General features: G+C 41.8%; 1 protein-coding gene across 3 annotated transcripts in view; it reads right to left on the bottom strand.

Annotated features, from left to right (window-relative positions):
* Positions 1 to 20,602, bottom strand: part of FAM169A (family with sequence similarity 169 member A) — a 37,263-nt gene extending 16,661 nt beyond the window's left edge. Inside the window, exons 1-4 of one of the 3 annotated variants that reach the window (XM_064438076.1) lie at positions 20,414 to 20,602; positions 2,707 to 2,844; positions 1,178 to 1,277; positions 38 to 123 (exon numbers count right to left, since the gene is read on the bottom strand). In XM_064438076.1, coding sequence (XP_064294146.1) covers positions 38 to 123; positions 1,178 to 1,277; positions 2,707 to 2,841 — 321 coding nt within the window. In that variant the 5' untranslated portion in view covers positions 2,842 to 2,844; positions 20,414 to 20,602. The remainder of the gene's footprint in view (positions 1 to 37; positions 124 to 1,177; positions 1,278 to 2,706; positions 2,845 to 20,413) is intronic. The other 2 variants (XM_064438074.1, XM_064438075.1) reach the window with 2 other exon arrangements.
* Between the last annotated feature and the right edge of the window lie 4,576 nt (positions 20,603 to 25,178).

Here is a 25,178-nt window from a genome sequence, read left to right as displayed (position 1 = left end):
TAAGAGTAATTGCTATGTAATTGTTGGAGTGCTTTACCTGATGAAGTCCCTTTCTAGCAGGGACAGATGTTTTCACAATGTCATCAATTGACCACCACTGGTCAGCAAGATACAGGGCTACAGCTTGAAAGAAACAAGGGGAAATAAAGAGTTAGTGATTCTTACCATTCCAAAAGAAACATATTCATTAAAGCTGCTAAACAATTAGGAATAACACCGTAGTAACCAAGTTCAGCATCTTCTACTTGGCACTGTATTAATGCAGCTCTTACTACACTAGCACAACAAATGTGGTGCTATACACCCCCCATATGCAATGCTCTCTAGTCCAAAGGTTGTTTGAAAACTGAGAACAACAAAACTAAATGCAGATTTTGTGCAGTACAACATACAAGAACTATTATTCGGACATAAGCACTATCCTTCACCACTATGCTCTAGCACCTCCTTCCACTAAAAACTGGGCCTGCCAAGAGGAGCCTCATTCATACATGTATTTTAGTTTTGGTTGCTAATGGATATTGATATTGAAACTGTGCAAGTTTTAGGGATACAGATGAATGTAAAATGGCTGATGGCTGTGTGATTAGCTGTCAGGAAGAGTTTGATCTATGGGCATTTGTGGCAAACTTGGCAATCATATACATGGCATTAAGTGGAAAGAGAACAAAACATGGGAGACCAGAAGGGAAGGAAGAAAACCCCCAAACCAGTGAGATGTCACCTTAGCCAGAGCTAAGGTATTATGACCTAAAGCTAAAGACAAATTTACACTTGATGCTGATGAATCACTGCTAATACAGAACATCTAAATTAATGGCCAAATTAATGGATTCTATGAATGCTCAATAAATTCCTTTTGGAGAGGTGAGGTGTACGTAAAGAGACGAGGAGATGCATGTTGTACTTGGATTCAGATAAGCATCATGTTATTTTGATACATATCTTCTGAATTCAATGGGTCCAGTTCTACTCTGATTAGCGTGCCAAGTTTGATCACTTGTGTATATGAATCCACAGCAAAAATAATAGCATGAGAACAAGAACGCAGTAAACAACAAATGCAGAAGTGGCAAAGTTATGAGCTACACTAGCATGGAATGAGCCAGGGCCTGGTTACATGTATTTGTCATAGAAAAAGAAACAGCACCACAGAGATTAAAATCTTAAATGAAACCTGTGAGTGAGTCCGCTGGTGCAAACAAAGCAAGAACTTTGTGTGTCTGCTCTCCACCATAAAGAGGAACGAAGCCCACAGTTGACAAGCTAATAGGAATCTGAAACAAGAGGGTACATTAATTCCATAGACTCTTGCTAAAAGAACATTAGTAAAATACACAGAGAATATTTAGCAGGGCAAGCAAGACAAATATTGAAAACTGATGGCTTAACAGTTAAAGGACAAGCATCAGACCCTGACCCGTACTGTGAATATTTCTTCCTAAAGACAGACTACATTATAAAGAGGTCTGCCTCTCAAGCTCTTGCAGATTTAGCTACAGTAATTTATACTGTTACAGCTCTCTGCTGTCAGCAGTTTGCATTTACATGCCCCACTGAGGTTATGCAAAGAGCCAGTACGTTCACTTCAACTGTCAGCTAAGCAAGCTGTCAAAGCCAACAGAAAAGCAAGGCAGGCAGTCAAGCACAGAAACAAAACTGGCACAGCAAAATTGCTGTTTGTTAACACAAGCCCTAATGTACTAAGGTGGGAAGGCTGGATTCAAAAGGGTTTTCTTCCCTTAAGTTGCACATATATTAGAAATTCCAATGTTATATGCTTGTTTTGCCCTCAGGAACAACATGAGAAGGATCAAATCAATCCACCTTTCAGGAGTTGAGTACCTTTGTGGAAATGTATTTTGGTATTTAAATTCACATTTTCAGTATTTAATTAATGCATAAAAACTAGACAGGCATTAATGGTGTGGTAAATAGACTTGCTTACCCAATTTAAGAAGATTATGATATGCTATGCCACAAACAAGGACATTAATACAAACAAGTATTTAGGTATACAGCACCTGCAGAAATGCAGGAAAGAACTCAAGACTGCTTCTGCCAAGGAATCTGCAGCACTGACCTTTTTTCCCCACAGAGAATTCTCTCAGCTCACTTAGTTTTCACTAAAGCCATACACCATTGCTTTTACTGCTACCAGTTCTAACAGAAATGTTCACCTAGACAGAACCAACATAGACCAACTTATCACACACGGGATAAGCGATCAAAACATGAAGCATCACAGCCAGCCTCCTCTCCTAGAGCTCCCAACAGCAGGGAATGTTTCAGATAAAAGGAATCACTTCTGAAATTATTGAAACTTGGCAATCAAGAACTGAATCGAACTGAAAAACATTGAAGGACTGAGATGCAAAAAGAGCCAGTTAGCTTCAGTAAATCAGGAACCCCTTAGTTATGATGATAGATTTTTGTGATTCCTTGAGTTAGTGCTTTTTAGGAAAGAATGATTCATCAGTTGACATTTTAAGTTTGTGGTTTGTTTTTTTTTTAATTACTTAATGCTCAGATTTAAACCCAATTACAGAATAAAAAAAAGTAGAGCTTACAACACAAACAGGAATTTTGCAAATACAAAAGCTTTGCTAAAATTATGTAATTCAATAGTTACAGACTGGACATTTAAAATCTTTTAAGTCTGCAAGTATATGGAAAACTGGGACTAAGTTATTTGCTGGTTCTTACTTTGCTGTGGTCTGGCAGAGACAAGAATTCAGGACTGTGTGGATTCGCACACCGGAGGTCAGACAAGTAGTCCTCTGCCGAGCTCTCCAGGTCCTCATGGCTGCAGCTTTTCAGTATATCCACAGGGAACGACATCCTCTTGAGAGATAAGCAACATTATTACTGGAGGTAGTCAGAGAGATGATGCAGAGCTTATCACATATTCCTACTAAACACGTAACTAACTGTTGAACACCCCTGCTCTGCTGCCCTCTAGAGCCCTCTATATCAAGCCAGAAAGGAGAAATGTTCCAGGCATTTAATTAGGATGGTGCCTATTAACACCCAGTCTCTAAAACAATACATGAAACCAATCTGTGTTTATAAGCAGAAAAGGATGGGTTTAGGCCATAGATTCCCCATAGACCCAAACATGACAGATTTCCAACTTACAAGCCTCCCGTTTGCAGCACATGTACAATAGAGCACATGCTGCGTTGAGGTGGCAGGGTCAGTTATCTCCCTTCCCAGCTGATGAGCCCACAGATTAAGCAGTAAGTGGCCAACCAAATAAAAAGTAAATAGCACTGAAGATAACAACAAGAAAGAGGAGTTCATTTATTTTGGAGACTCTGCATTTAAATCCACCTCTGAAGAAACCACAGCATTGTTCAGAACTTCTCTCAACAACCGGCCAGTTAGTATGCCCAGCAGCCGGCTGTTTCCAAAAGCATTTCAACTGTGAACAGGAGATGCTCATGCTCATTAAAATCAAGAGCCCACAACAGACTAAAGCAACACTTTAAGGAGGTGACAAGACAGAAACTAAAGCACTGAAGACCAACCATAGTGCCAATATCCCCCGAAAGCTCTTAGATTCAAGTTTTCTTTGTCAAAGTGGTGTCTAAGATGAAGAGGAGCGCCTGCAATCCGCTGTGTGCTCTTCAGCTAACGCTCTGCCAGGTCTATAAAACTATACACAGAAAGAGACCCCTCGGCTCCTTTCAGGGTACAGCCCCAACTCTCACAAGCTTGAGCTACCACAAATTCACGTGAAGCTGTTCTGGAGGAACACAGGGATCTCGATCTGTCTCACTCAGCTCCCAGGAACTCATTGCCCAACTCTCAAAAAGCTGCAAAGCTTTTCATTGGGGATTTACAATTTCTAGTCTCTGCTATGAAGGTTGGTTTTTTTCAATATTTTAAATCGTAGTGTCCAATGATTATTTTTCCGTTATTTCCAGTTCCCTCCCTTTAATCCACCATTCAGTGTTCTACTAACACAGGTACATCAAATGTAAGAGAACTTATTTCGACTCACCTAGTAGCAATTAAAAAGCCTGCATTTTAAAAGCTTTAACAGCAATAATATACTGTTATCCCAAAAAGCCAGTTCATTCACCCAGTGTTCAAAATGCCAAACTACACATGGAACAGAGATATTTAATTCATTTTTGCACAAAGATTGGTGCTAGGTGGTAACCTACAAAGCCAGCACCCCACACTGAAAAACTACAAGTCATTTATACAGTTAAACGTGTCAGCCACAGCTAATATTCACACACCTCAGCTAATAATGTTAATTTCTTTCTCACTTCAACTTAAAATACAGCTCACTTTTAATTTACATCTGCTCAGAGCAAGGGGCTTATGGGGGGGATGTTCCTGGCCTATGGCCCTGATTTTTAGTATTATAATGAGGATAGTTCACCAAAAGGGCACTTTGTTTTAGTTCTTATCAACATCCCAATTAGTTGTTGTCTTTGACTGTACACTTTATCACCCTGTTCTCAGCATGTATGTTTCCTTTTATCAGTCTCTCAGCCCTCCTCAAGCATAGAATTGTAAAACAAGCGCTTCCTTATCTCTCAGTTCCCTTCTTTGGCTGCCAAATTCTGTTTTGCCAAGCTCACATGGTTCATTATTATGGTTTAGTGGAAAATTCAAAAAATTCCATTGTCTTTGAGATATCAATTCTACTAAGTTGCTTGAATAGATGAGGCTGCTCCTTCTAGAAGACAGATTTTTTTTCCGTTAAAATAAAAAACCAGACTTGGACATTACTTCACTGGCATTTACAACTGCTATATTCAATGCTTTTGCTGATGAAAACTCTAATGCTTTCCATGAATGCTGCTGTTTAGATATACACATACATCCCTCACAGCCATCTCCTTTTATATTCAACTCATTCCTTCCCCCTACCTGTTACGTGGTGTTTCTCTTGCCTTCTCTTCCAGTCTCTCACATTCCTCCTATTGCTTACTCCTCTTTCAGAGGCTTAGCTGCTTCTCAGTTCTCCACCGATTTCTTCCCACCTTCCAGGTGCTGCCCTTTTTAACAGGGCAGAAGCAGGCAAGCGAAGGGACTTGAAGAGCAAGCGTGCCTTCGAACACTGCAGCAATGCACAACAGCCAGAGGAACTGCTGCTCGGGAAGCAATTCATCCACAGCTGGTCTCCTCACCTCTAGGAGATATGGTTCCCCCCCCCCCCCATATTACAGTTCTGAAATACACCAGCAATACTGTAGTACGCATAAACAGACTAGCCTGATATAAGCATGTGGCAAGGGGAACAGAAAGAGAGGTCGAGTGTGAGATTACGTGGCACTGCTTCTGTAAGACAATGGGGCTTTAGCAGCCGGTCAGCTGCAACAGGCCAGGTAAATTCTGCTTTAAGGGAATACAGACACAGGAAAACATGAAACCTAGTTTTCTGTATGCTGGCAGAAAGGTGAACCCCCCTATGCTATTAAAGAAATACCTAAGTGCTTGGATAACTCTGAGAATAACAGACAAATTGAGCTGAGCTTTTGTTATTACATGACAAACACACAAGCAAGCCACAAGCTATAACTGAAAGCCTCTAGGTTATAATTCCTGACATTTTTTTAGAATAAAATAATGCAGGACCAAAGCAGAAAAAATGCAATAAGCAATTCAGTAGATTATCTGAGTTCCATCCACTACACTGCTATGAAAAGAAAAGCAACCATATATTTACTTGTAAACAAAAAAGACAAATCCCTCTTTTCTTCTAATCAATAAATTAATTAAATTACTCTCTAGATAATTCAGAGACCTCATTTCCATTTAGCTGTTTGGGATACTTAACATTTTTGTATAATATACTTTGACTTTAACTCCAACTCACATCACGAAAAGTCAAAAGTGACTTATACGTCATTTACAGAAAATGGGTTATGCAGAAAAAGCATACAGAGCAATCTTCCAAGTTTGAACCAAAGAAAACCTATGCAGCACCCCTGCTAGATAACCATTTATCATTTGTTTGGTGCAGCAGATTAGACACGTACAGTGACAAGTTCTCAAACACCTGTGCAGTGTAACTTGTCTCGGCATTGATGACATCAGAAATATTTCACAACATACAAGTCCACTAGATCCCAGAAGAAATCAGTAACTACACAGAAAGTTATCAAACATGAAAAGCATTAAACAGGTGACAAAGGAGAACGTCCCATGCTAATCTACAGCACAGCAAAAGGAAATAAGTAGTTAAACAGTCCAAAATGCAAGCACCTTCATTCTGAAAGGTAAAATAACCTACCAAAGACAAACCAAATGGCTTCCAGAAAATTAATACATTTTCTTCACAAAAACACAACTGGTTTGTCAGTGTCCTTAACAAAGTAAAAATACAGATGGCTCCACATCTAACCAGCCTCAATTAATACAGGAGAGAGAAAAGGGGAAAGAAAAAATAGCTTTTCAGTTCTCCTTGACAAGACCATTACACTTTTTTCTCCGCAGAGGCAGCAGGAACAGCACAGGTCTCTAACTCTGTCCCTCATGCCCCTTTTTGTTGCATTAAGCCTCCATGTGTTGCACAACTGTAAAACTGTCAGGTCAAATCCTTGTCACACATTGTGGGACTGTGCTCTGCTCATGGAGTACTACTCCAATTGGTTAGCGAATAGTCAGGTTGACTGAGCACATGTGATGTAGCCTTAAGCAACCAAACTCATCATGATCATTTGTACAAAAGGCATATTAGAAGTGTGTGTTTGGAGAGGGGGAATAAAACGTATTCTTTTTTTAAATGAGGAAAATTATGCTTTTCATGTTTCAAGTGAACAAAGAATCTTACACTTTTTATAACTGTATCATTTCACATAACAGTATTAAAGATTGTATGTAATAAACTCACATGAGCAATATTTGCTTTAAGGTGGAGTCACATGCCTTCCCCCCTTGTCAACATTACACAAGCTACTAAGCAAGAAATGGCATGCTCTTTTTTTAGGAACAGCTGCAGCACCCGAGGGTAACAGATCAATTCAATGAACACCAACACAAAAAACACATTTAACAGGGTGAGTTAAAACATTCCTGTGCAACTGAGACAGTTCCTTATTCACAAAATCTTTATTACTATAAGCATTAAAGTTAAAAAAAAATTGAATGTAGGATAAGTTGGCAACATTGCAAATTGATTTAATTATAAATTATAGCTACAACCCTTATTTCATCTTATAAGTGCATGAAGGAGAGATGCACAGTACATGCAGCTTCCAGCAGGAATTGAAAGATCTGTTCATCCCCTTGCAGACCCTCAACATTGAGTGTCACGGAACTGCAGAAAGATAAGAAGTCAAAAGCTATATTGTTTCTTACAGCATGTCAGAGGGCTTAAATATAGCGTTAAATGGGGTTTGGTTGCCTTTATCTTAAGGGAACTGAAGCCTAAGTGGTCAGGCTGCCAGCCAAGGATTTAGAGGAATCAGGATGAATTTCCAGCTCTAGCACAGACTTATGTGAGCACAGACACATTACTTGATCTGCCTGAACTCCTCATCTACAAAATGCAAATAATCATTACCTCAGAAAGATCAGTGCGAGAAATATGTTTCCAGGATCATGAGATACTTGAACACAAACTGAATCAAAACTTGACAAGTACTGGAAGTAGACAGTTACTTACACAACACAACATAACACAGCTCATTGTCTTTACAAAAAAATATCACAATCAAGGACTTTTCAAAATAAAATAACTGGGACAGGTGAACATGCCTTGTATAAAAAAATGTGCAAAACTAAATCAACGGCTACATAGCAGGTGAACAATCTTCAGATGTAAATTTGTGTTTAACAGTAAGTAATTATAATTTAATTAGGCTGGGGCTTTTTTTCATTAAAATTTTAAGGTAGAGAACAGACACCGGGGTGTTCAAGCTATGACCTGCAGAACTTCTCTGCTAAACCAGGACAACTAATCCAGCCCCAGCCTACACAACACATGAGGTCCAATCCTGTGAAGTACTGACCTACTTGGAAGAAAAGTAAACCACAACAGTGCCTGACCTAAGCTTTAATCTATTTAAACAAGTGCTGAAGTATTGGATCACAGAACCCTTCAAGGACTGCCATGCATGCCTTATGAATTATCACACACCTTGAGCCAAGTCCTACCATGATCTCCTGGACTAACTGTAAGCTGCGGTAGCATCATGAGAAGAGACATAAGTAACAAGCTAAATATATATCTCCATATACACACTAGCTGCTGACGTTCCAGAGAAAACCAAGCCAGGACTGCTGAAGTCCCAAGCCATGCTCCAGAACCAGATCTGATGATGCACCAAACCAGCAATCGTCTTCTCAGTCAGAGGAGTGAGAACATTATTTCTGTTTTGCTACGATAGTTTCTGACCGAGCAATAGCCTACTGCTGGTTTTGAAAAAGCTGTGAAACTACATAAAAGCTGGAAAAATAAAAATTTTTAAAAAGTAGTATTTTTATTCTTCTAGCTTCAGCTACAAAAAAAAGCATCACATCTGCTACTTCTAAAATTAAATTCTACTAGTTATATTAACAGACAAATTACATAAATGTTTCTTTGCCTAGACTAGCAGCTGCCACATATACAAAACATTTTCATTGCTTTTGTTTCTTCTTTATTTAACATCAAATACTTTAAATTGGAAGGGGTTGTTTCCAAATGCTGTTTTTTCTTCTTTCTACCCAAATAGAGTCTGAAACATTTGAATAAGTAAAAAGGTTGTTCATCCTTTTCTGATATAAAAATAAGTAATTTTAAACCTATGCTAAGATAATCAATCATTTAATAAACCAGATAGGTATTCTTGATATGTATTTGAGTCTTGTAGTTTGAGATACATAAAGAAAACCTGTCCCATAATTAACAATTTAGACCACTATTGTAACAAAGCTTTTATGCTTTATAAATAACCTCATCTCTTTTAAAACTCTATTTTGTAATGTAATTATGTCAACTGCAGGAAGAGGCTGACATTTTTGAAAAGAGAAGTTGTTTTTTGGACAGAGTATATATTGGGATTTCTTGGAAGCCATACAGGCTTGAAGAAGCAAAAACAATAATACACTATGTGACCTTCCACATTGAATAGACAACTCAAACCCTCCTCACTCAAGTAACCGCATATTTTTATGGATTTTAATTCAAAAAGCCTGGTTTTGTATATTCCTGAATGGTCTTCAAACCATTTTCTGCACCATAGCACTAAGGCATATAAATACAATTTCCCTGCAGCATGGCTTTTGATCACATTGTTAGAGAATATAGACACATCAACCTTAAATACAGGTTCTTGCCAGAGCAGATAAATTTGTTCTGGTTTAGGGAAAAAAATAAAACCCTAAAAGTTTTTTTTTTTCCTCTAAAAAAAAAGGGAACATAAAACCCCCAAACAACATCTACTCACACCCTATAAAATCCCAAACAGAAAGTCCTTAAGGAAACACAGGGCAGTGGTCTAGAAATTGTTGTCAACATCCACCAAGAGCTCTGGATTAGTATGTCAACCACGTTATCCGTAATCTGCTTGAAACAGCTTATGCAGCTCTGGTTTTCTGTCAGACACACAAATCAAAGCTGTTGATGTGAATGTAAACAAACAAAAATAATCAATCCTTTCCATTCACTAATTAGCCACCACAATTTAATTTACTTTCATAACACAGAATTATGAAATCTACATAAAGGATCCAACTCCCCAGTGCTGGTATAAATCATAATTCCAGTGGAGATCAGCAAGAATTATGGTCAAAAGGTCTATGTGACTGGGTTCAAACAGTCTTGTCAAAAGAAACATGAACAAGGAAGGAAAAAGAAATGCCTCCACATTAAGAAACAAAACATATTTGCATGTGATTTCTTTTCAATTACAAAATTACAAAATTTTCTTTTACAAAATGAAAGTTTGCAAAAAGTATAATAATTTCGTTAAAACAAATTACAGTCTTAAAGTACCTAGAAGTTCATTCTACAACTAAATATATTCAGGATGTTCTAACACATAATAAAACTGAACACATTTGGTAGTTCTAGAAGACTAAACTGCAACCAAAATGTACTAACATAAAACTAGATACTCTTAATGAGAGTATAAGCAACAACATTAAGGAGTGCTTTTACTCAACTAGTGTTGGCAGAAAACATGGACGCTTAATAACTACAAAATTATATGGCTTTAATGAAAACAGGTCAGAAACACTTACCTGTTATCAAAACTGAGGTAATAGAGTAGTATTAGGAGAATGTATTATGGAACTTCACTCTCAAACCCACCTTAGGTAGGTAAGGTTCTTAAGCATACGCCCAATTAAGCACCTGTGATATCACCACTGGCATTTTGCTCAAGCAATTAAAATTGAGTTTTTGATGAGGTAGCCTATTTAATCAAAGACTAAGTTCTTAGGTATACAAACTACTAACCTGTTATTTACATTTTTCTACAGTCTCACATTTTAATATTATCTACTTCCTGGAAAAGCAGTGTCTTCAGTTTGGGGAAATTAATATGCACAAGTGTTTCCTATGTGGAAAATGTGCCAGAGATTTACTAAATTAAAATTCTGCATTTGAGACTACTCAAAATAGTCACAATTAATAAATCTGAAAAATTACTTTTTCTTAAAAAACCTTTCATGCCTTCCCTTTTAGCTTCTCAGATTCAGGGTGAATATATCCAAACACAAAATGAAATCTACTCCAGTTGTGTTTGCAAGCAATTAACATCTAGAAGACAGAAACATAGGACTGAGTGGGATTATTACTTCCTGGGTCCACCTTTCTTTGACATAATATCTGGTCTCTCCTGGGCCCAGCACTCAGTGTTCTTTTAATCTCCCACTTTCCTCTATCTCCCCTTCACTACACAAGGCAAACCTGCTTAGGGTCTTAAAAAATAAGACCAAAGGCCACACTGATACTGCTAGTGACCTGCCTTTCCTCTCTGGTCACTGCTCTCTCTCACTTCCATGCCCCTGCAACTTAGAGCAGCTGTTCTGCAGTTCTCCAGCTCCAGCCTCAGCTCCCTCCAGTTTTGCTCCTGCACTTTATATCTCACAGCATCTGCTCTTAAAGGCCTTCCTATAGCTCAGTCCTTGAAGTCCCAACTCAGCTTCTTTCCTCAGGTGACTGGTTGGCCAACCACTTGGGGCACACCCAGCCATGCTACTCTTGCCCCTGCTCACCTTCACAACTCTGCATCCCCAAGTTCTCCTTCTGTTTCTCCAGGTACCTCTTCAACAAGGCAGTAAGATATGCTTCCTCTCTGATTTTCTGCAGCTTTATTTGCTACTTGCTAACAAAAGACCATGTCCTCCTCCCACTTGGTGCCCATATTTCTTGGCAACCTGTTCAGTTTTTGAATCTTCACACCTTCCTCTAACATTATGCAACCAGTTTGTAAGGGCCACCTCATAAATACATTTAGTGTTTTCAGAGACAAGAACAATAAAGTTCTTCCCTTGACCATACTTAAAGTCCACGCAGAATCCAGTTAGACAGCTGGTGGACTATCAAGCCTAACGTAACTAACCTAACACTGCAGCAAGACTGGTGTTGCAGTAACTCTGTACACATTTGCATTTATTTTTAAAATGCTTGGTTGTGCTGTCCTCTCCCCTATCCCCACAACTGGGGTGGACTTCAAAGTGTCACAGATTAGGTTAGCCAACTGCAGACACATGTTAGCACAGTCTAACAAGTTATTGCTCATCAGCCAAACAGCAACTCTCTTTATGGCTGCTCTGAGAATATTCCACACACAAAGTCAAACATGATGGTGACCATGGTTGCTAACAGTGAGCAGCAGGTCATTAACCTTTGCAGTCATACCCTCTATACCATATAGGTACTAAAACTGTTGCCCAAGCTACAACTATGCCACATGAAGTCTGTAGATGTTATGGCTTTCAGCAGAAGAGCTGGAGGAAATTCAAGGGTTAAGTACTGTTCAAGCTTTTTCTGCCTTTTTAAAATTATCTGTAGGTGGTTTTGTTGTTTTTAAAGTCATTTGCAGCAGGAGTCCTATAACTAAGAAAGCAGCAATTGCCTTGGTTTTTTCAGTGATTCAAACGAAAATGCAGAAAAGGGAGTAGAAATTAACAAGGGAACTTCCCAGGAGTAGGAGTAAGTCACAGAAATGAAGCAGTGAAGGCAAATAAACAAGACTGCAACAACAGATTCCCATCAGTCAACCCTAAGACTTTCTTGCAGACCAGCAAGCATACAGAATTAGCAAGTTTCAGAGTCTGACTATATGGCCCTACAGCTCATTTACAATAGCTTCATGATCAGAATCTGGAAATCAGCACTATAGTAAGTATAACATATTCAGAGCGGTAGAATTTAAACCTGACTGTAGATTAAGAACTGCATTTTTTTCCAGAAAGTGAGAAACCAGCTATCTCCAACTGTTATTACAATTACCTTCAGAAGATGACAGATGGTTAAAAGTATGGTGTTTAATAAAAAAAAATTCTGAATTTTACCTGCTATTTGCGCTCACTGTTCTACAGGAGCAAATCCTTCCAGCTGCACACAGCTGAAGACTTGACAGTGTACAAGAAAATTATGAAATTCACAGGCAATGCATTTTGTTAACTTATCAAAACTGGATGGGATCAAAGAACACCAGAAGACCCAGGGACAGATATAACTAGACAGAATTTTTACCTTGCCTTTCTCAAGGGAAAAGAAGGGTGAAAGCCAGATAACAAGAATACCACAGACATCAGGAACAACGTTCAAAGGAAGTAAAGGAAATAATCAGGGCTTTCAGACACCATGCTTGGGCCACAGACACAACAAGGAAGTCGTTACTGAGTGTCAGTCTGAGCACAGTAATTTTGTGAAGAGATTTCAAGCTACGATCCCAGGTGACAGACACCATTCTCGCAAATGCAGTGGTAGGTGTAAGCATTTCCATATGCCCATGCAAAACTGCACCAGTACTTTCTCACCTTTACTCAGACTACCCCAGTCTAGCTCACAGCTGGACTCAGCAGAGAATATGTTTGTCCTCCTCATCTCATCTTCAGGAGGATGGAAAAAAGGTACATACGAACTAAAACTCTGAAACTATATGTAAACTCCATCCTCTGAAAAATAAGCATCCAAGAAACACAAATTTAAACCTAGCATCAATATGACTAGGAAGCTGGGAAAGAGTCAGGACCTTGTAGGCTGTACCAGTTAGAAAAAAAAAGTAGCAAGTTCTGGTATTTCTTGTTTATGTAGGAGTCCTGTTCCCAAAACAAAGGAAGAATAAAACATCAGAGAAGTATTTTGTTGTTCAGAGCCCTCAAGAATCTGTTCAGACATCAACTGACTTACAGCCCTCTTCTCCAAGCTTTCCAACAGGACCACACAAATGAGCAACAGCTCAGAGCCCACCATCTTCCCCCAAAATTAATCTCTTCTCCCACTCTCCATACCAACTGCCATCAGAACCAACATTTAGCCAACCCCTTAGCAGACAGAGCAGATTCCTGAGCAGCTCTGCATTTGCCTTTGCTTTTAGCATATTCCTATTTGCATATGGTTCATTTTTGTTTCCCACAATTTCCTGGGTATAGCCACTGCTGGTTTAGTTCAACCTAACTACAATGACGAAGCTGATGAAGTGATACTTGGGGCACTAAAGCAAGCTTCTAGCCAACAGCACCTGGTCCTTATGGGTGACTTCAACTACCCAGACATCTGCTGGAAGAACAATACGGCAGCTCGCATGTCATCCACCAAGTTCCTGGAATGCATGACTGCTTTCTCATACAAATGTTAGATGTGCCAACCAGAACGAGGCACGGCTGGACTTGCTGTTCACAAACCGAGAAAACCTACTTTGCAGTATCTCAGTTAGTGATAGCCTTGGCTGCAGTGAGCACAATATTGTGGAGTTCAGGATCCTGCTAAGCATGCTGAAGGTCAGTATTAAGACAAGGGCTCTAGATTTTAGAAGAGCAAACTTCAGCTTGCTCAGAGCTCAGTTGGGAGGGATCCCATGGGACATTTCCATGGAAAATAAAGGAGCTAGTGAGTGCTGGGAGTTCTTCAAGAACTCTCTTGGAAGCACAAAACCAGTTTATCCCCTACAAAGGAAAGGGAAGTAAGCAGAGCAAAAGATCCCCTTGGCTCAGACATGAACGCCTGGGTCTGCTCAAATCCAGAAGAGAAGCATACCAGATGTGGAAAAGTGGAGGATTATCAGTTGAGAGCTACAAGGGCATTGCTACAGTGGGCAGAGATGCACAGCTTGAACTGAAAGTGGCCGTAGGTGTCAAAAATAACAAGAAAGTGTCCTTCAGGTATCTCAACCACAAGCAGAAACAAAAGGAAAACATAGGCCTGCTGTAAAACAGAATATGAGAGCCAGTCACCAATGATGCTGAAAGGCAGAGGTCCTCAACACCTTCACCTCTGCCTTTACCAACACTGCTGGGTCCCAGGCTTTGGGAACTAAATTCCTGGTTGATTCAAACATAGACCCACCATCAGTGAAGGAAGAGTTAGTACATGAATTATTACAACAGCTTGACCCCTACAAATTGATGGGCCCTGACGCCATCCACCCACGGGTGTTGCGAGAGCTGACTGGCATCATGGCAAGTCCACTCTCCATAATCTTCAAGAAGTCATAGAGAACGGGGGATGTCCCAGAGGACTGGAGGAAGGCAAATGTTACCCCTGTCTACAAGAAAGGCTCGAGGGAGGATCCAGGTAACTATAGGCCCACCAGCCCTACTTCAATCCCTGGGAGAGTTATGGAACAAATCCTCCTGGGGGCCATCACAAGTCAAATGAAGCACGTGATTGGGAAAAGCCAACATGGCTTCACTAAAGGCAGATCGTGCTTGACAAACCTGGTGGCCTTCTATGACAAAGTGACTTGCCTGGTTGTCATGGGGCGGGCAGTGGACATTGTCTACCTGGACTTCTCCAAGGCCTTTGATATGGTCCCCCACAGCCTCCTCCTGGAGAAATTGATGTGTTATGGCCTGGACAAGTGGTCTGTGCAGCGGGTGGGGAACTGGCTGACAGGCCACACCCGAAGGGTGGTGGTAAATAGCTCCTTTTCCAAGTGGCAACCTGTCACCAGTGGGGTCCCCCAGGGATCAATATTGGGCCCAATGTTATTCAACATTGTCAGGCCACACCTGGAGTACTGTGTACAGTTCTGGTCCCCACGATAGAAAAAGGATGTGAACAGGCTGGAAGGGGTCCAGAGAAGGGCCACCAAGATGATCAGAGGACTGGGAAGCCTGCCATATGAGGATAGGCTGGGAGAGCTGGGTTTGTTCAGCCTTGAGAAAAGGAGGCTTAGAGGGGATCTCATCACCATGTACCAGCACTTAAGGGGCAGCTACAAAGAAGATGGAGACTCCCTTTTTACACGGAGTCACATGGAAAGGACAAGGGGGAATGGACACAAGTTGCTCTTGGGGAGATTCCAGTTGGACATGAAAGAGAAATTTTTCACAGTGAGGACAGTCAACCATTAGAATAATCTCCCCAGGGAAGTTGACGACTCCCCTACATTGGACACCTTCAAGAGTCGTCTGTACAGGGTGTTGGGGCATCTTGTCTAGCCTGTGCTCTTCCTAGAAAGGTTGGACCAGATGATCCCCGTGGTCCCTTCCAACCTGTGATCACAGCTGTATTATGAAAAAAACCAACATTCTTTAACATGTATTCACTAGCTATCAGTAAACACGTTGCCACAGGACTGAAGTTCTATGTCCGAGAACATTAGCAAGAATGTTTCTAATAGCAGAAAGGAATTCACGCACAGCCTGCTCCATGGTGTCATTCTGGTCTTATCAACATCATCAGCAATCCTGACATCCTTCCAAGAACTTACACACTTCTGTGAATATGCCTCATTTCCCCTGCTTCTCACTGTAACACACATTTGTAAGATTCAGACTTCGAAGCTACACCTCCTAGTACCTAGGCTATGTTGTTATGGTTGTACCTGAATTTTAAAAATGCCTTAAAACCTTCAATAACTGATCTTCTCTAGAAATACAAACATTACTTGCTATTTAAGGATGGGTTTAGAACAAAGATAATCAAGTTAATCATACCTCTGAACACATCACCATACCATACTGTATAGAACACTGGAACAGTATTAGCACTGCTAATTCATTGTATTAACCTAAATTAATGTTCAGCTTTCAACCTCAGTTGCAGCAGTCAGGTTGTTACCTCCTGATTCTTCAGAAAAACTCCGTTCTGCAGCTTCAGAGTAAAGGTTGACAATGTAAACTCTCTATGCTGCAGTATCAAAAGAAATAAAATACTCCAACATTTTAAAAAACTTAAGTTGTTTGTGCTGCACTGTAATAACATTTCCATTGTTATAACGATAAAATAGTTGGGGATGTTAGCAACTCAAATAATTCAAATTCCCCAAAGTTATGATTATTGCTGGCTAATTCTACAACAGCTATGAGAAGTGCTGTTCAAGCTAGACAACTTTTCTATTTGCACAATGTGCTACCTGCGAAAGAGCTAGATAAAAGATTGGTCTTCTAACAATACATTTCCTAACGTAAACATGTCACATTTTCACACCTGGTGTATTAGAAGAATAAAGCCCACTAGGGTTAATGCAGCATTCCACACCATTCAAAGTTCATCGATATTCAGTGCTTGGAAAAGACCGGTGCAGCAGCAGGCTCACAACCCCTGCTACGCGCAAACTTGGGAACAGGGTGTATTCTTTTTAGCCTCAGGGGATACTGATTCGACTGAGACCACACCTTTACCAATTATTCTTCGTCTTTAGTGATCCACAGAATTAAATAAATTTATTTAACCACCCTTACTTTACATGTTTTAATGAAGCCTAGAAGAAAGAGTAATGGTGAATTCAATTCATCCTGGCCCATAAACAATTTCTGACTATAAGCAGAAGGGAGAAACATTGGCACTCAGAATATGTAGGTCCCCTGTTCTACAGTAATAATAAAATCCTAAGATGGTATTTTAGTACAAAACAAAGTACAGGACCAAGACAGGAACAACTCAAATTTGAAAACAAATCAACAAGCTAAAGTGCCTTTTTGAATAGCTGTACAACACACAGCTCAGTACACTGTTCAGACAAATGCATCATCTTAGATTTTTCAATTCAAGCAATCACTTAGTGCCTATAGATGTATCATTTAAAACATTAGTTAGGTTTTCCAGTTAACTCTGAAAACAAATAAAGTGATATGTTAGTCCTGACAATTTTCAATAATTTTAGAGAGATTTTAGGGAAGGTTTGAAAGCCTGTCACTTGTTTGGGTCAGGATTCTTTTACATATTTTAGGGAGATATTTAAAAGCTTCTTAGAAATCTCAGGCTCACTGCAGAACACCAACCAAATTTATAATGATTTAATAAATATATGCTGTCACATCCCAGTGTTCAAAAAACAACAAAAGAAAGAAAAAGTCAGCAATAGCAGACAAAACTGCAAGAATGCCAGAAAAGAGCTATCAAAACACTGCATACGCTGTTTCAGGCATATTCAAGACAATGCGGTAGAGGAAACACATTATACAGGCTCTTCCACTCAGGATTATTTCATCCATACTGTAACAGCTGGAAGCAAAAGTTTGAGAGGAAGGTTGACTTTTGCACAATTAATTTTTAAAAAAACAAAACCATTTTTATTGTATGAAAAAGGTTTTTTGCTTTTAAACAGTTTACAAAATGACTACCCGGACTTGATGATCCTAGAGGTCTTTTCCAACTTTGATGATTCTATAAAAGCAGTTCCAAAGGAAAGCATGCACCTCTACCATAGCTCCCCCAAACTTTACATTCACAGATCAAAGGACAGCTATGGCATTCTGGAATGTATAGCTGATACGATCTGATGACTAGGTTACAACCTTGTGACTCTGGAGGAAGGTATTTATCTGTGAGAAAATGAGTAACTTAAATAGAGAAATATTTAAGAAATAACAATATGGAAACAAGCATAAGTAGATATTACTTCAGCTCTAATATTACTATTCATATTTGAAGCTTAGAAACATAACTGGTAACACCTTTAAATGATTACTGCTACTTGATATTCATTGATTGGTACAAGATACAAGAACAATACCAACCCTTATTATACCTAAGGACATAAGCAAGTGAAGGCCTCTTCTACTCTGATAAGTTTCTCTAACACCACCAAATTCCATGTTTTTCTTTTAGTGATTTCATACGAAACATTTCCATTTTTCACATTTAAAAATTAGAACAAAAGCATTAATAAGTGTCAACCTTAACACTAAGGTGAACTTCCTCCATCTTTCACTGGCAAAGATTCCGCACTGTAATAAGTATGCAATTACAACTATTTAAACCAATCTGCACAGATAGGATATTTGGATAAGTAGGGAGTTTCAAGTTCATTCTGAGTTGTGTTATCTTTACACTACTTAAATCATTTTAATTAAAAAAAATTTAAAAAACCCACAAGAAACCTGTTTTTAATTATTAAAGTGAAGGGACATTATCTATGGTAATATGCATACAAAAGAAATTAAGGCTACTTTCCAAGTCATTTCTGAGAGTAATGCCTCTTTGTAAAGGAGCTAGTTATAAAACGCTGCAAAAAGACTTGGTACTGCATGTCTTGATCACGTGCTGCTGAAAAAAGTATATTGAAAAAGTACAGTAGAATCCCATTTTAATTACTATTTTCCACCATGGTAAAGAAAGGTGCTGTAAAACATTTGCTTCCATACAGAGTAGATGCCAAGTAAGATCGGACTGGGGGAAGAGGAATGGGAAAGCAACCTGAACACCTGTCTGCTGTACTGGAGTCCTCAGCAGCTTTTCGTTCATAAAACAGTGTTGAAATTGAGATGAACCTTGAGGTTAACACCTGAATTTAAACATTTATAGTATAAGCCACTCTCTGCCCTGATGTTTTCCCTCTATGAAACAGGTGCTAAAATGTTTTTCTAACTAGCCACCATTAAGACAAGAACCAAGCAGTTCTTCATTACCTAAATCAAGTACAGGTCAATTAACAAGAAAGGTGGCAGTGTGCCTAAGGAAACAGAAAACACACTCAGTTCCTATAGAAGAAGTTTGAAGGAGAAGTGGGACCACAAGCACTCTGATCTGCAGCAATGTTTTATAGGTCCTCCAATGGGGCAGTGCTGATTTTATTATACTGATCATTCTGCCACAATACTTATTCCTCTTAAAAAACTGGTGGGTTGGTTACACACCAGGCTATGTATGAGCAATCGTGCAGCCCAAGTATCTCCACTTAGGCAGAAAGAAGAAAAAGTTCTCTCCTCTCTCCTGCATGCACATACACAAAAAAGGAACGAGTATCAGCTGGATAGCATCTCCAGACCACAGGTTACTTTTCCAAATTTCTCATTATTAATGCTGAAAACTCCACAGCCCAGAGAAGCTTAAAGATCCCTCTTTAATGGTTTCCTCTAAATGGGGCTTTATTATGTATATAAAAATCAATAAGTTAGTATATTTCATTTTCCATTAATGCCAGTAAAACCTTTTCCTCTAGCTCTCCGATTAACCCACTTTCTCAGGCTGGATTTAACACTCCATAAGCAGGATAGCAATCATACATCAACAGATATCCTAGGCAAGATACAACCCCATGTTTTAAGAGGGGAGAAGCAACCTTACCTCAAAATAAAATTCAAAAAAAGTCACAAACATCACATACAGGAGAACAGAAGAGGGCGTGTGACTGCGTGTCCACATCTATTCGCACATATAGACACACACGCAGAGCCATCTTTTGTGGGAGGCATCTGCTGCAGCGTTGCCATTATTGATTTAATATATTTGCGTGAAGGTATGTGTATTAGATCCTACCCATGCGTGTGGCTAGAACACGTTAAGTCGCAAAGCTACAATAGATAACCCCACAAAAGATGGCTGGCCCTAGCCAGCACGGAGTGGCCTGGGCCAAAACTCGCACCAAACTTGGCACCCCGCAAGCCCCGGTCTGCACCCCGCGGGGCCCGGGGGGGCGAGGGCTGCCGGGCCGGGCCGAGGGGAGGGGAGGCCGCTGCCCCTCGCCGCGGCGGAGCCCGGCCAGCCCCGCCGCCTGACAGAGCCGCCTCCGCCCTCCTCCCGCGGCGCCGGCGGCCCCCCACGGCAGCGGGCTGGGCTCTGCTGGGCTACGCCGGCCTGCCCGGCGCTGCCATGGCCGCGGGGAGCGGCGGGTGCCGGGCGCTGCCCCGCGGAGGGAGAGAGGGAGCGCGGCGCCGGCGGGGCCCCCGGCGGGGCGGCCGCGGACACACCTGGCGCCGGGGCCTGCCGCGGGGCAGCGGCCGCACCGACCCGCCTACCTCCCCTTCCTCCGGTCTCCGCAGACGGCCTCCGAGCTCGGCTGGGCTGCGCGGGGAAGAGGGACGCCTCAGCAGGTTATCACACCCCCGCGCCGCGCCTCACCTTCACTGGCCGGGCAGCCCGCCGCGCCGGTAGCGGCGGCGGCGCGGGGACGAGCGGAGACAGCGGCCGAGCTCCCTGACAGCCTTCACGGCGCTCCCTGGCTCACCTTCGTCTTCCCCCAATCCTGCCCCCCGCTGCCTGATATCCTCCGCCCCGGCGGGCCGCCCGCCCCTCGCTGCTGACGCACTCCCGCCGCTACGCCGGGAACCACGGCCCCTCGCCCCGCCCCCCATGGCGGCGGCCGGGCCCACCCGCCGCCGCCCCCCGACCGCCGCCGCCCCCCGACCGCCGCCGCCCCCCGACCGCCGCCGCACCCCGACTTGGCGAGCGGAGGGGTACCTGCGCCGCTGCTCACCGCCGTGGCGGTGGTACCCGCACTGCCGCTCACCATGGCGGCAGCCCTGGTACCATGTTCCATCGTCAGCCTCGGTGGCCGTGGCGGTACCCGCGCCGTCACTCACCATATTGGGGTGGTAGTACCTGTCCTGCGGCCCTGGCGCACAGAGGGAGCCCCGGGGCTGCCTTGGGGATACATGGTACTCGCAGGGAGGATGGAGCAAAGCCACACGTAGTCTCCTAGCGCTGGCGGCTCGCCATGAGGCTGGGGGGTGAGATGTCCTCTCTGGAAGAAAGGTGTCCTCTCGGCCCCGGTCAGTGAGGGCTGCTTCCCCATCTCTGACAGACACCCACACCATGGGCCGTGCGAGGTTTCGCCACCACTCCTGTTCGTCAGACTGGGGAGGCTGAACTGGATTACTGGCAGGACCGTGTTTTCCAAAGGAAGATGGCCAGCCCTGTTCCTCAGGACTGACCACCTTTGGCCATGGCACCCGAGCACCCACCCCCAAGAAGACCTGCATGTCAAGGAGCTGAGTAACAACAAAATCAAACAAGGGTTCCCATGAGAGGACAGCACTCACCCTTGACTCAGGCTGTGCAACGTACCCTTGCTTTATAGCGCACAACCCTTTGCTCTGAGCTGGGGAGGTACTGGGTGCGCAGCTGTGGTGACATCAGGGGGACAGAGGAGGCTGGGCACAAAATGGGGTCACAGCCCAATCTGGAGAACAGCAGTCATTCCATGGGCTTCTCAGTGCTGTCTGCCAAAGACAGGGTTGTTGCTCCAGGGGCCAGAGGAGCAGGGATTCAGTGCATTAATAATGATTATGTGCATGTCCAAAATAATGTAACTTCGCTGAAATTATGACATTACAAGAGGGGCTTTGGGAGACAGCATGAACAGAACTTTTTTAATTCAGTGATTTCCTTAAAAATCCAGTTATGACCAAGCTTTGACAGAGGTCTGTTAGCTACAGAAGAAGGGATCAATATTGGAATATCCTTTAGGTCATACTAAACCACAGTTATTCCACCAAGAAGCCTTGTGAGCTCAAAGATTGACTCATGCAGCTCTATGTAGTAGGACCAAGGTTTATGATACCTTTTTTTTACCTGCTAATTAAAGTAACACTGATTATATTTTGCTCTTGCATTTCAAAGAAAGAATTTTTTTTTACGCTGTGTTATGTAGTGAAAATTGTTCTGCAATATATAGTAGTAGAAAACAAGACACATTAATGGGGTAAGATTAGAATTTAATCCTGCCAGGAAATTCTTAAAATTAGTAACTCCGCTTCCTGTATTTTTTGCTTTCACAGCAAATGAAGGAAAGGACCTAGAAATTGGTTGTGGTTTTCTACCTTCATTTTCGCTGACAGTTTCGTGGAAGGACCACTAACCGCTGGGCCTTTTTTGGTGAAAAAATTTTCGTCCGTTTTTCATCTTGGTTATTTACTAGATATTTTAATGGAGATAAGAAGACTTTAACCTATACAATGTAATTTAATCAAAATATTTTTCTTGGTTGCTTACAGTATGGATGTGCTATTAAAATCCTGGTCATAAAGTCTCTTAGGAGAAGAAATACGAAGACATATGATCTTAAGGCAGAAAAACAAATTCAGACATAAATCCTCAATGAACTATTGCCTTCACAGGTCACCTCCAATATTGTTTAGAAAGTGATTTGCATTTAATCTTCTTATTTTTTAAATGTTATTACTTCTTTTATGCCATCTTTTACGTCTGGAAGAACCACCGTGCAAAACCCACGGATAAATATGCACTGTCTGCTTTCTCTTTAACTTAGATGGTGAGGCTTAGAGAAATCTTGACAGAAGATGCTTGGTCATGACTAGTGCTTTTCCTGGTAATCATATTAATCTCACTGTGAGTTTGTGGATTCATTCTTCCTTTCCTATATCATGCTTACACTGCAAATTTTAACAGTATGTTCAACCTTACTAATACGACTGCTCGCACCAGTAACATTAAGTATATGCAGTGCAGGATCCTATAGATTACATTACATAGAACTGGGATGATCCCCTGAATATATGTGCAATAGATTATACACAAACACACATTCCCACTGGCCACAAGGGGCCTTTAAGTCTTCTTCGGCATTTTGCATTGCCATGACAGTTTTTACAGTAAAGACTATACCCCAACAAAGCCATGGTTGTGTACAGGAAAAGGAGATGCTCCCATGACTAAACACTTTTGTAAAACCTTTGCATTAAAGAGAGAATGTAGAAGTGGAAGGTCTTACCTTGTATTTTCACATGTCTCTGGTATCTTAGAGCAATTGGCACTTTCCAATAAGTGTCAGATTGGAAGGAACCTCAACAAATTGTCTGGCCCATCTTGCAGTGAGGTAAGACCAAGACTGGGGAATGTTTGTCTAAAACTGATTTTTCTTAAATCTCCAGTGAGAGAGATGGCCGCAGCCTGCCTAGGTGGACTTACAGACTAAAGGTTTTTCCAATAAAGAAGGAGTAAAAGGAAAGTTAGCAAATTCTCATTGTGTCATGATCATGAATATCATGTGCTAAATAACACACATGCTGTGTAGCATACTAAATACAGTCATGCTGTGTAGCTACAAGATACACATCTGGCCATGCATTCAGCACAGCTCCTGTGAATTGTACTCCAAACATATGTTCCAGTGACATATGATGTATTTAGAAGCATAGAATCATAGGATGATTTGGGTTGAAAGGGACCTCTAAAGATCATCTAGTTCAACCCCCATGCCAGGAGCAGGGACATCTCTCAGTAGATGAGGTTGCTCAAAGCCCTGTCCAACTTGACCTTGAACACTTCAGAAAATGGAGTACCTACAGATTCTTTGTGTAACCTGTTCCAGTGTCTCATCATAAAAAAATTTCATTGAAATATTAGCAGATGTTAGAGCCACTAGAGAAAATAAAGAATTTAGCAAGCAAAATACTGGGGTTTATCAGTGGGAGGCACGGGTTTGAGAAGTAAAGAACTGGTGGCAGACATTGTTGGGGAGTTCTGGTCGCAACACACCTGTTGAAGTGCACAGGTAGGGCCAGTAAGATTTGACAGCCAAGAAGGAATTAGTTGTTCATTGCTAATGACTCAGGAGTGCCTAACCCATCTAGAAAAAGGGACAACCTGCTTTTTGCAAGATGTACACAACAGACCAAAGCATAACAAACCAAGCGTACAAAACATGCAAAATCACAGCTACTGACCATTTCACTATTTCTTTCCTTTCACTCCTAGAAAAGGGCAGTCTTAGGGGTGTTATTAAATTAGGTGTAAATAAAGAAAGGTGTAAAGAAAGAAAGGTGCATCTTGTAGTTCCTTTTACTGACAGGTTCTTTTAGAGCACATTGCGCAGGTGTATCTATCCTCCAGCTTTCCTTTCTTTAACCTCTCCCACCACCCTCCACAGCATGGACAAATACAGCCTTGGCATCCTTTGCAGAGCTGTGTTCGCTCCAGTAGAAGTGATGTCGTCATCTCTATTGATGAGATATTTGGTCCATCCATGTGACTTATTAGAAAAAGTCTGTGCGTTCCACTATGGTGGGTTGACCATGGCTGTCGCCACATGCCCACCAAGCCGCTCTATCACTCCCCCTCCTCACCTGGACAAGGTAGAGACAAAATATGATGAAAGTCTTGTGGATCAAGATAAGGACAGGGAGTCATTCACCAATTACCATCACAGGCAAAACAGACTTGACTCAGGGAAGTTAACATAATTTATTGCCAATCAAATTAGAGTAGGACAATGACAAATAAGAACAAATCTTAAAACACCTTCCCCTCACCCCTCCCTTCTTCCCAGGCTCAACTTCACTCCCAGTTTTTCTACCTCCTCCCCCCTGAATGGCACAGCGGGATGGGAATGGGCATTGTGGTCAGCCCATCACACATTGTCTCTGCCAGTCTTCCTCCTGCTCCAGCGTTGGGTCCCACCCATGGGAGACAGTCATCTACTAACTTCTCCAACGTGGGTCCTTCCTGCAGGCTCCAGATCTTCATGAACTGCTCCAGTGTGCTCTGGCATAAGGTCCTGCAGGGGCTGCAGGGTGGATCATGGTGCTCCATGGGCCACAGGGGGACAACTTCAGGTTTTCAGCATGGGCTGCAGGGGAATCTCTGCTCCAGCACCTGGAGCACCCTCCTTCTTCACTGACCTTGGGGTCTGCAGAGTTGTTTCTCTCACATTTGCTCACTCCTCTCTCCCAGCTGCTGTTGTGCAGCAGTTTTTACCCTGTTTTAAAACACGTTATCACAGAGGCACTACCACCATCACCATTTAGCTCAGCTGTGGCCATTGGTGGGTCAGTCTTGGAGCCACCTAGAGCTGGCTGCATCAGACATGGGGGCAGCTTCTGGCATCTTCTCACAGAAGCCACCCTTGCAGCCCCCCTGCTACTAA

This window comes from Phalacrocorax carbo, chromosome Z (genome assembly GCF_963921805.1).
Source record: "Phalacrocorax carbo chromosome Z, bPhaCar2.1, whole genome shotgun sequence".
Lineage (NCBI taxonomy): Eukaryota > Metazoa > Chordata > Aves > Suliformes > Phalacrocoracidae > Phalacrocorax > Phalacrocorax carbo.
Note: the sequence above shows the minus strand (reverse complement) of the source record. Positions and strands in the feature narration are given on the sequence as shown.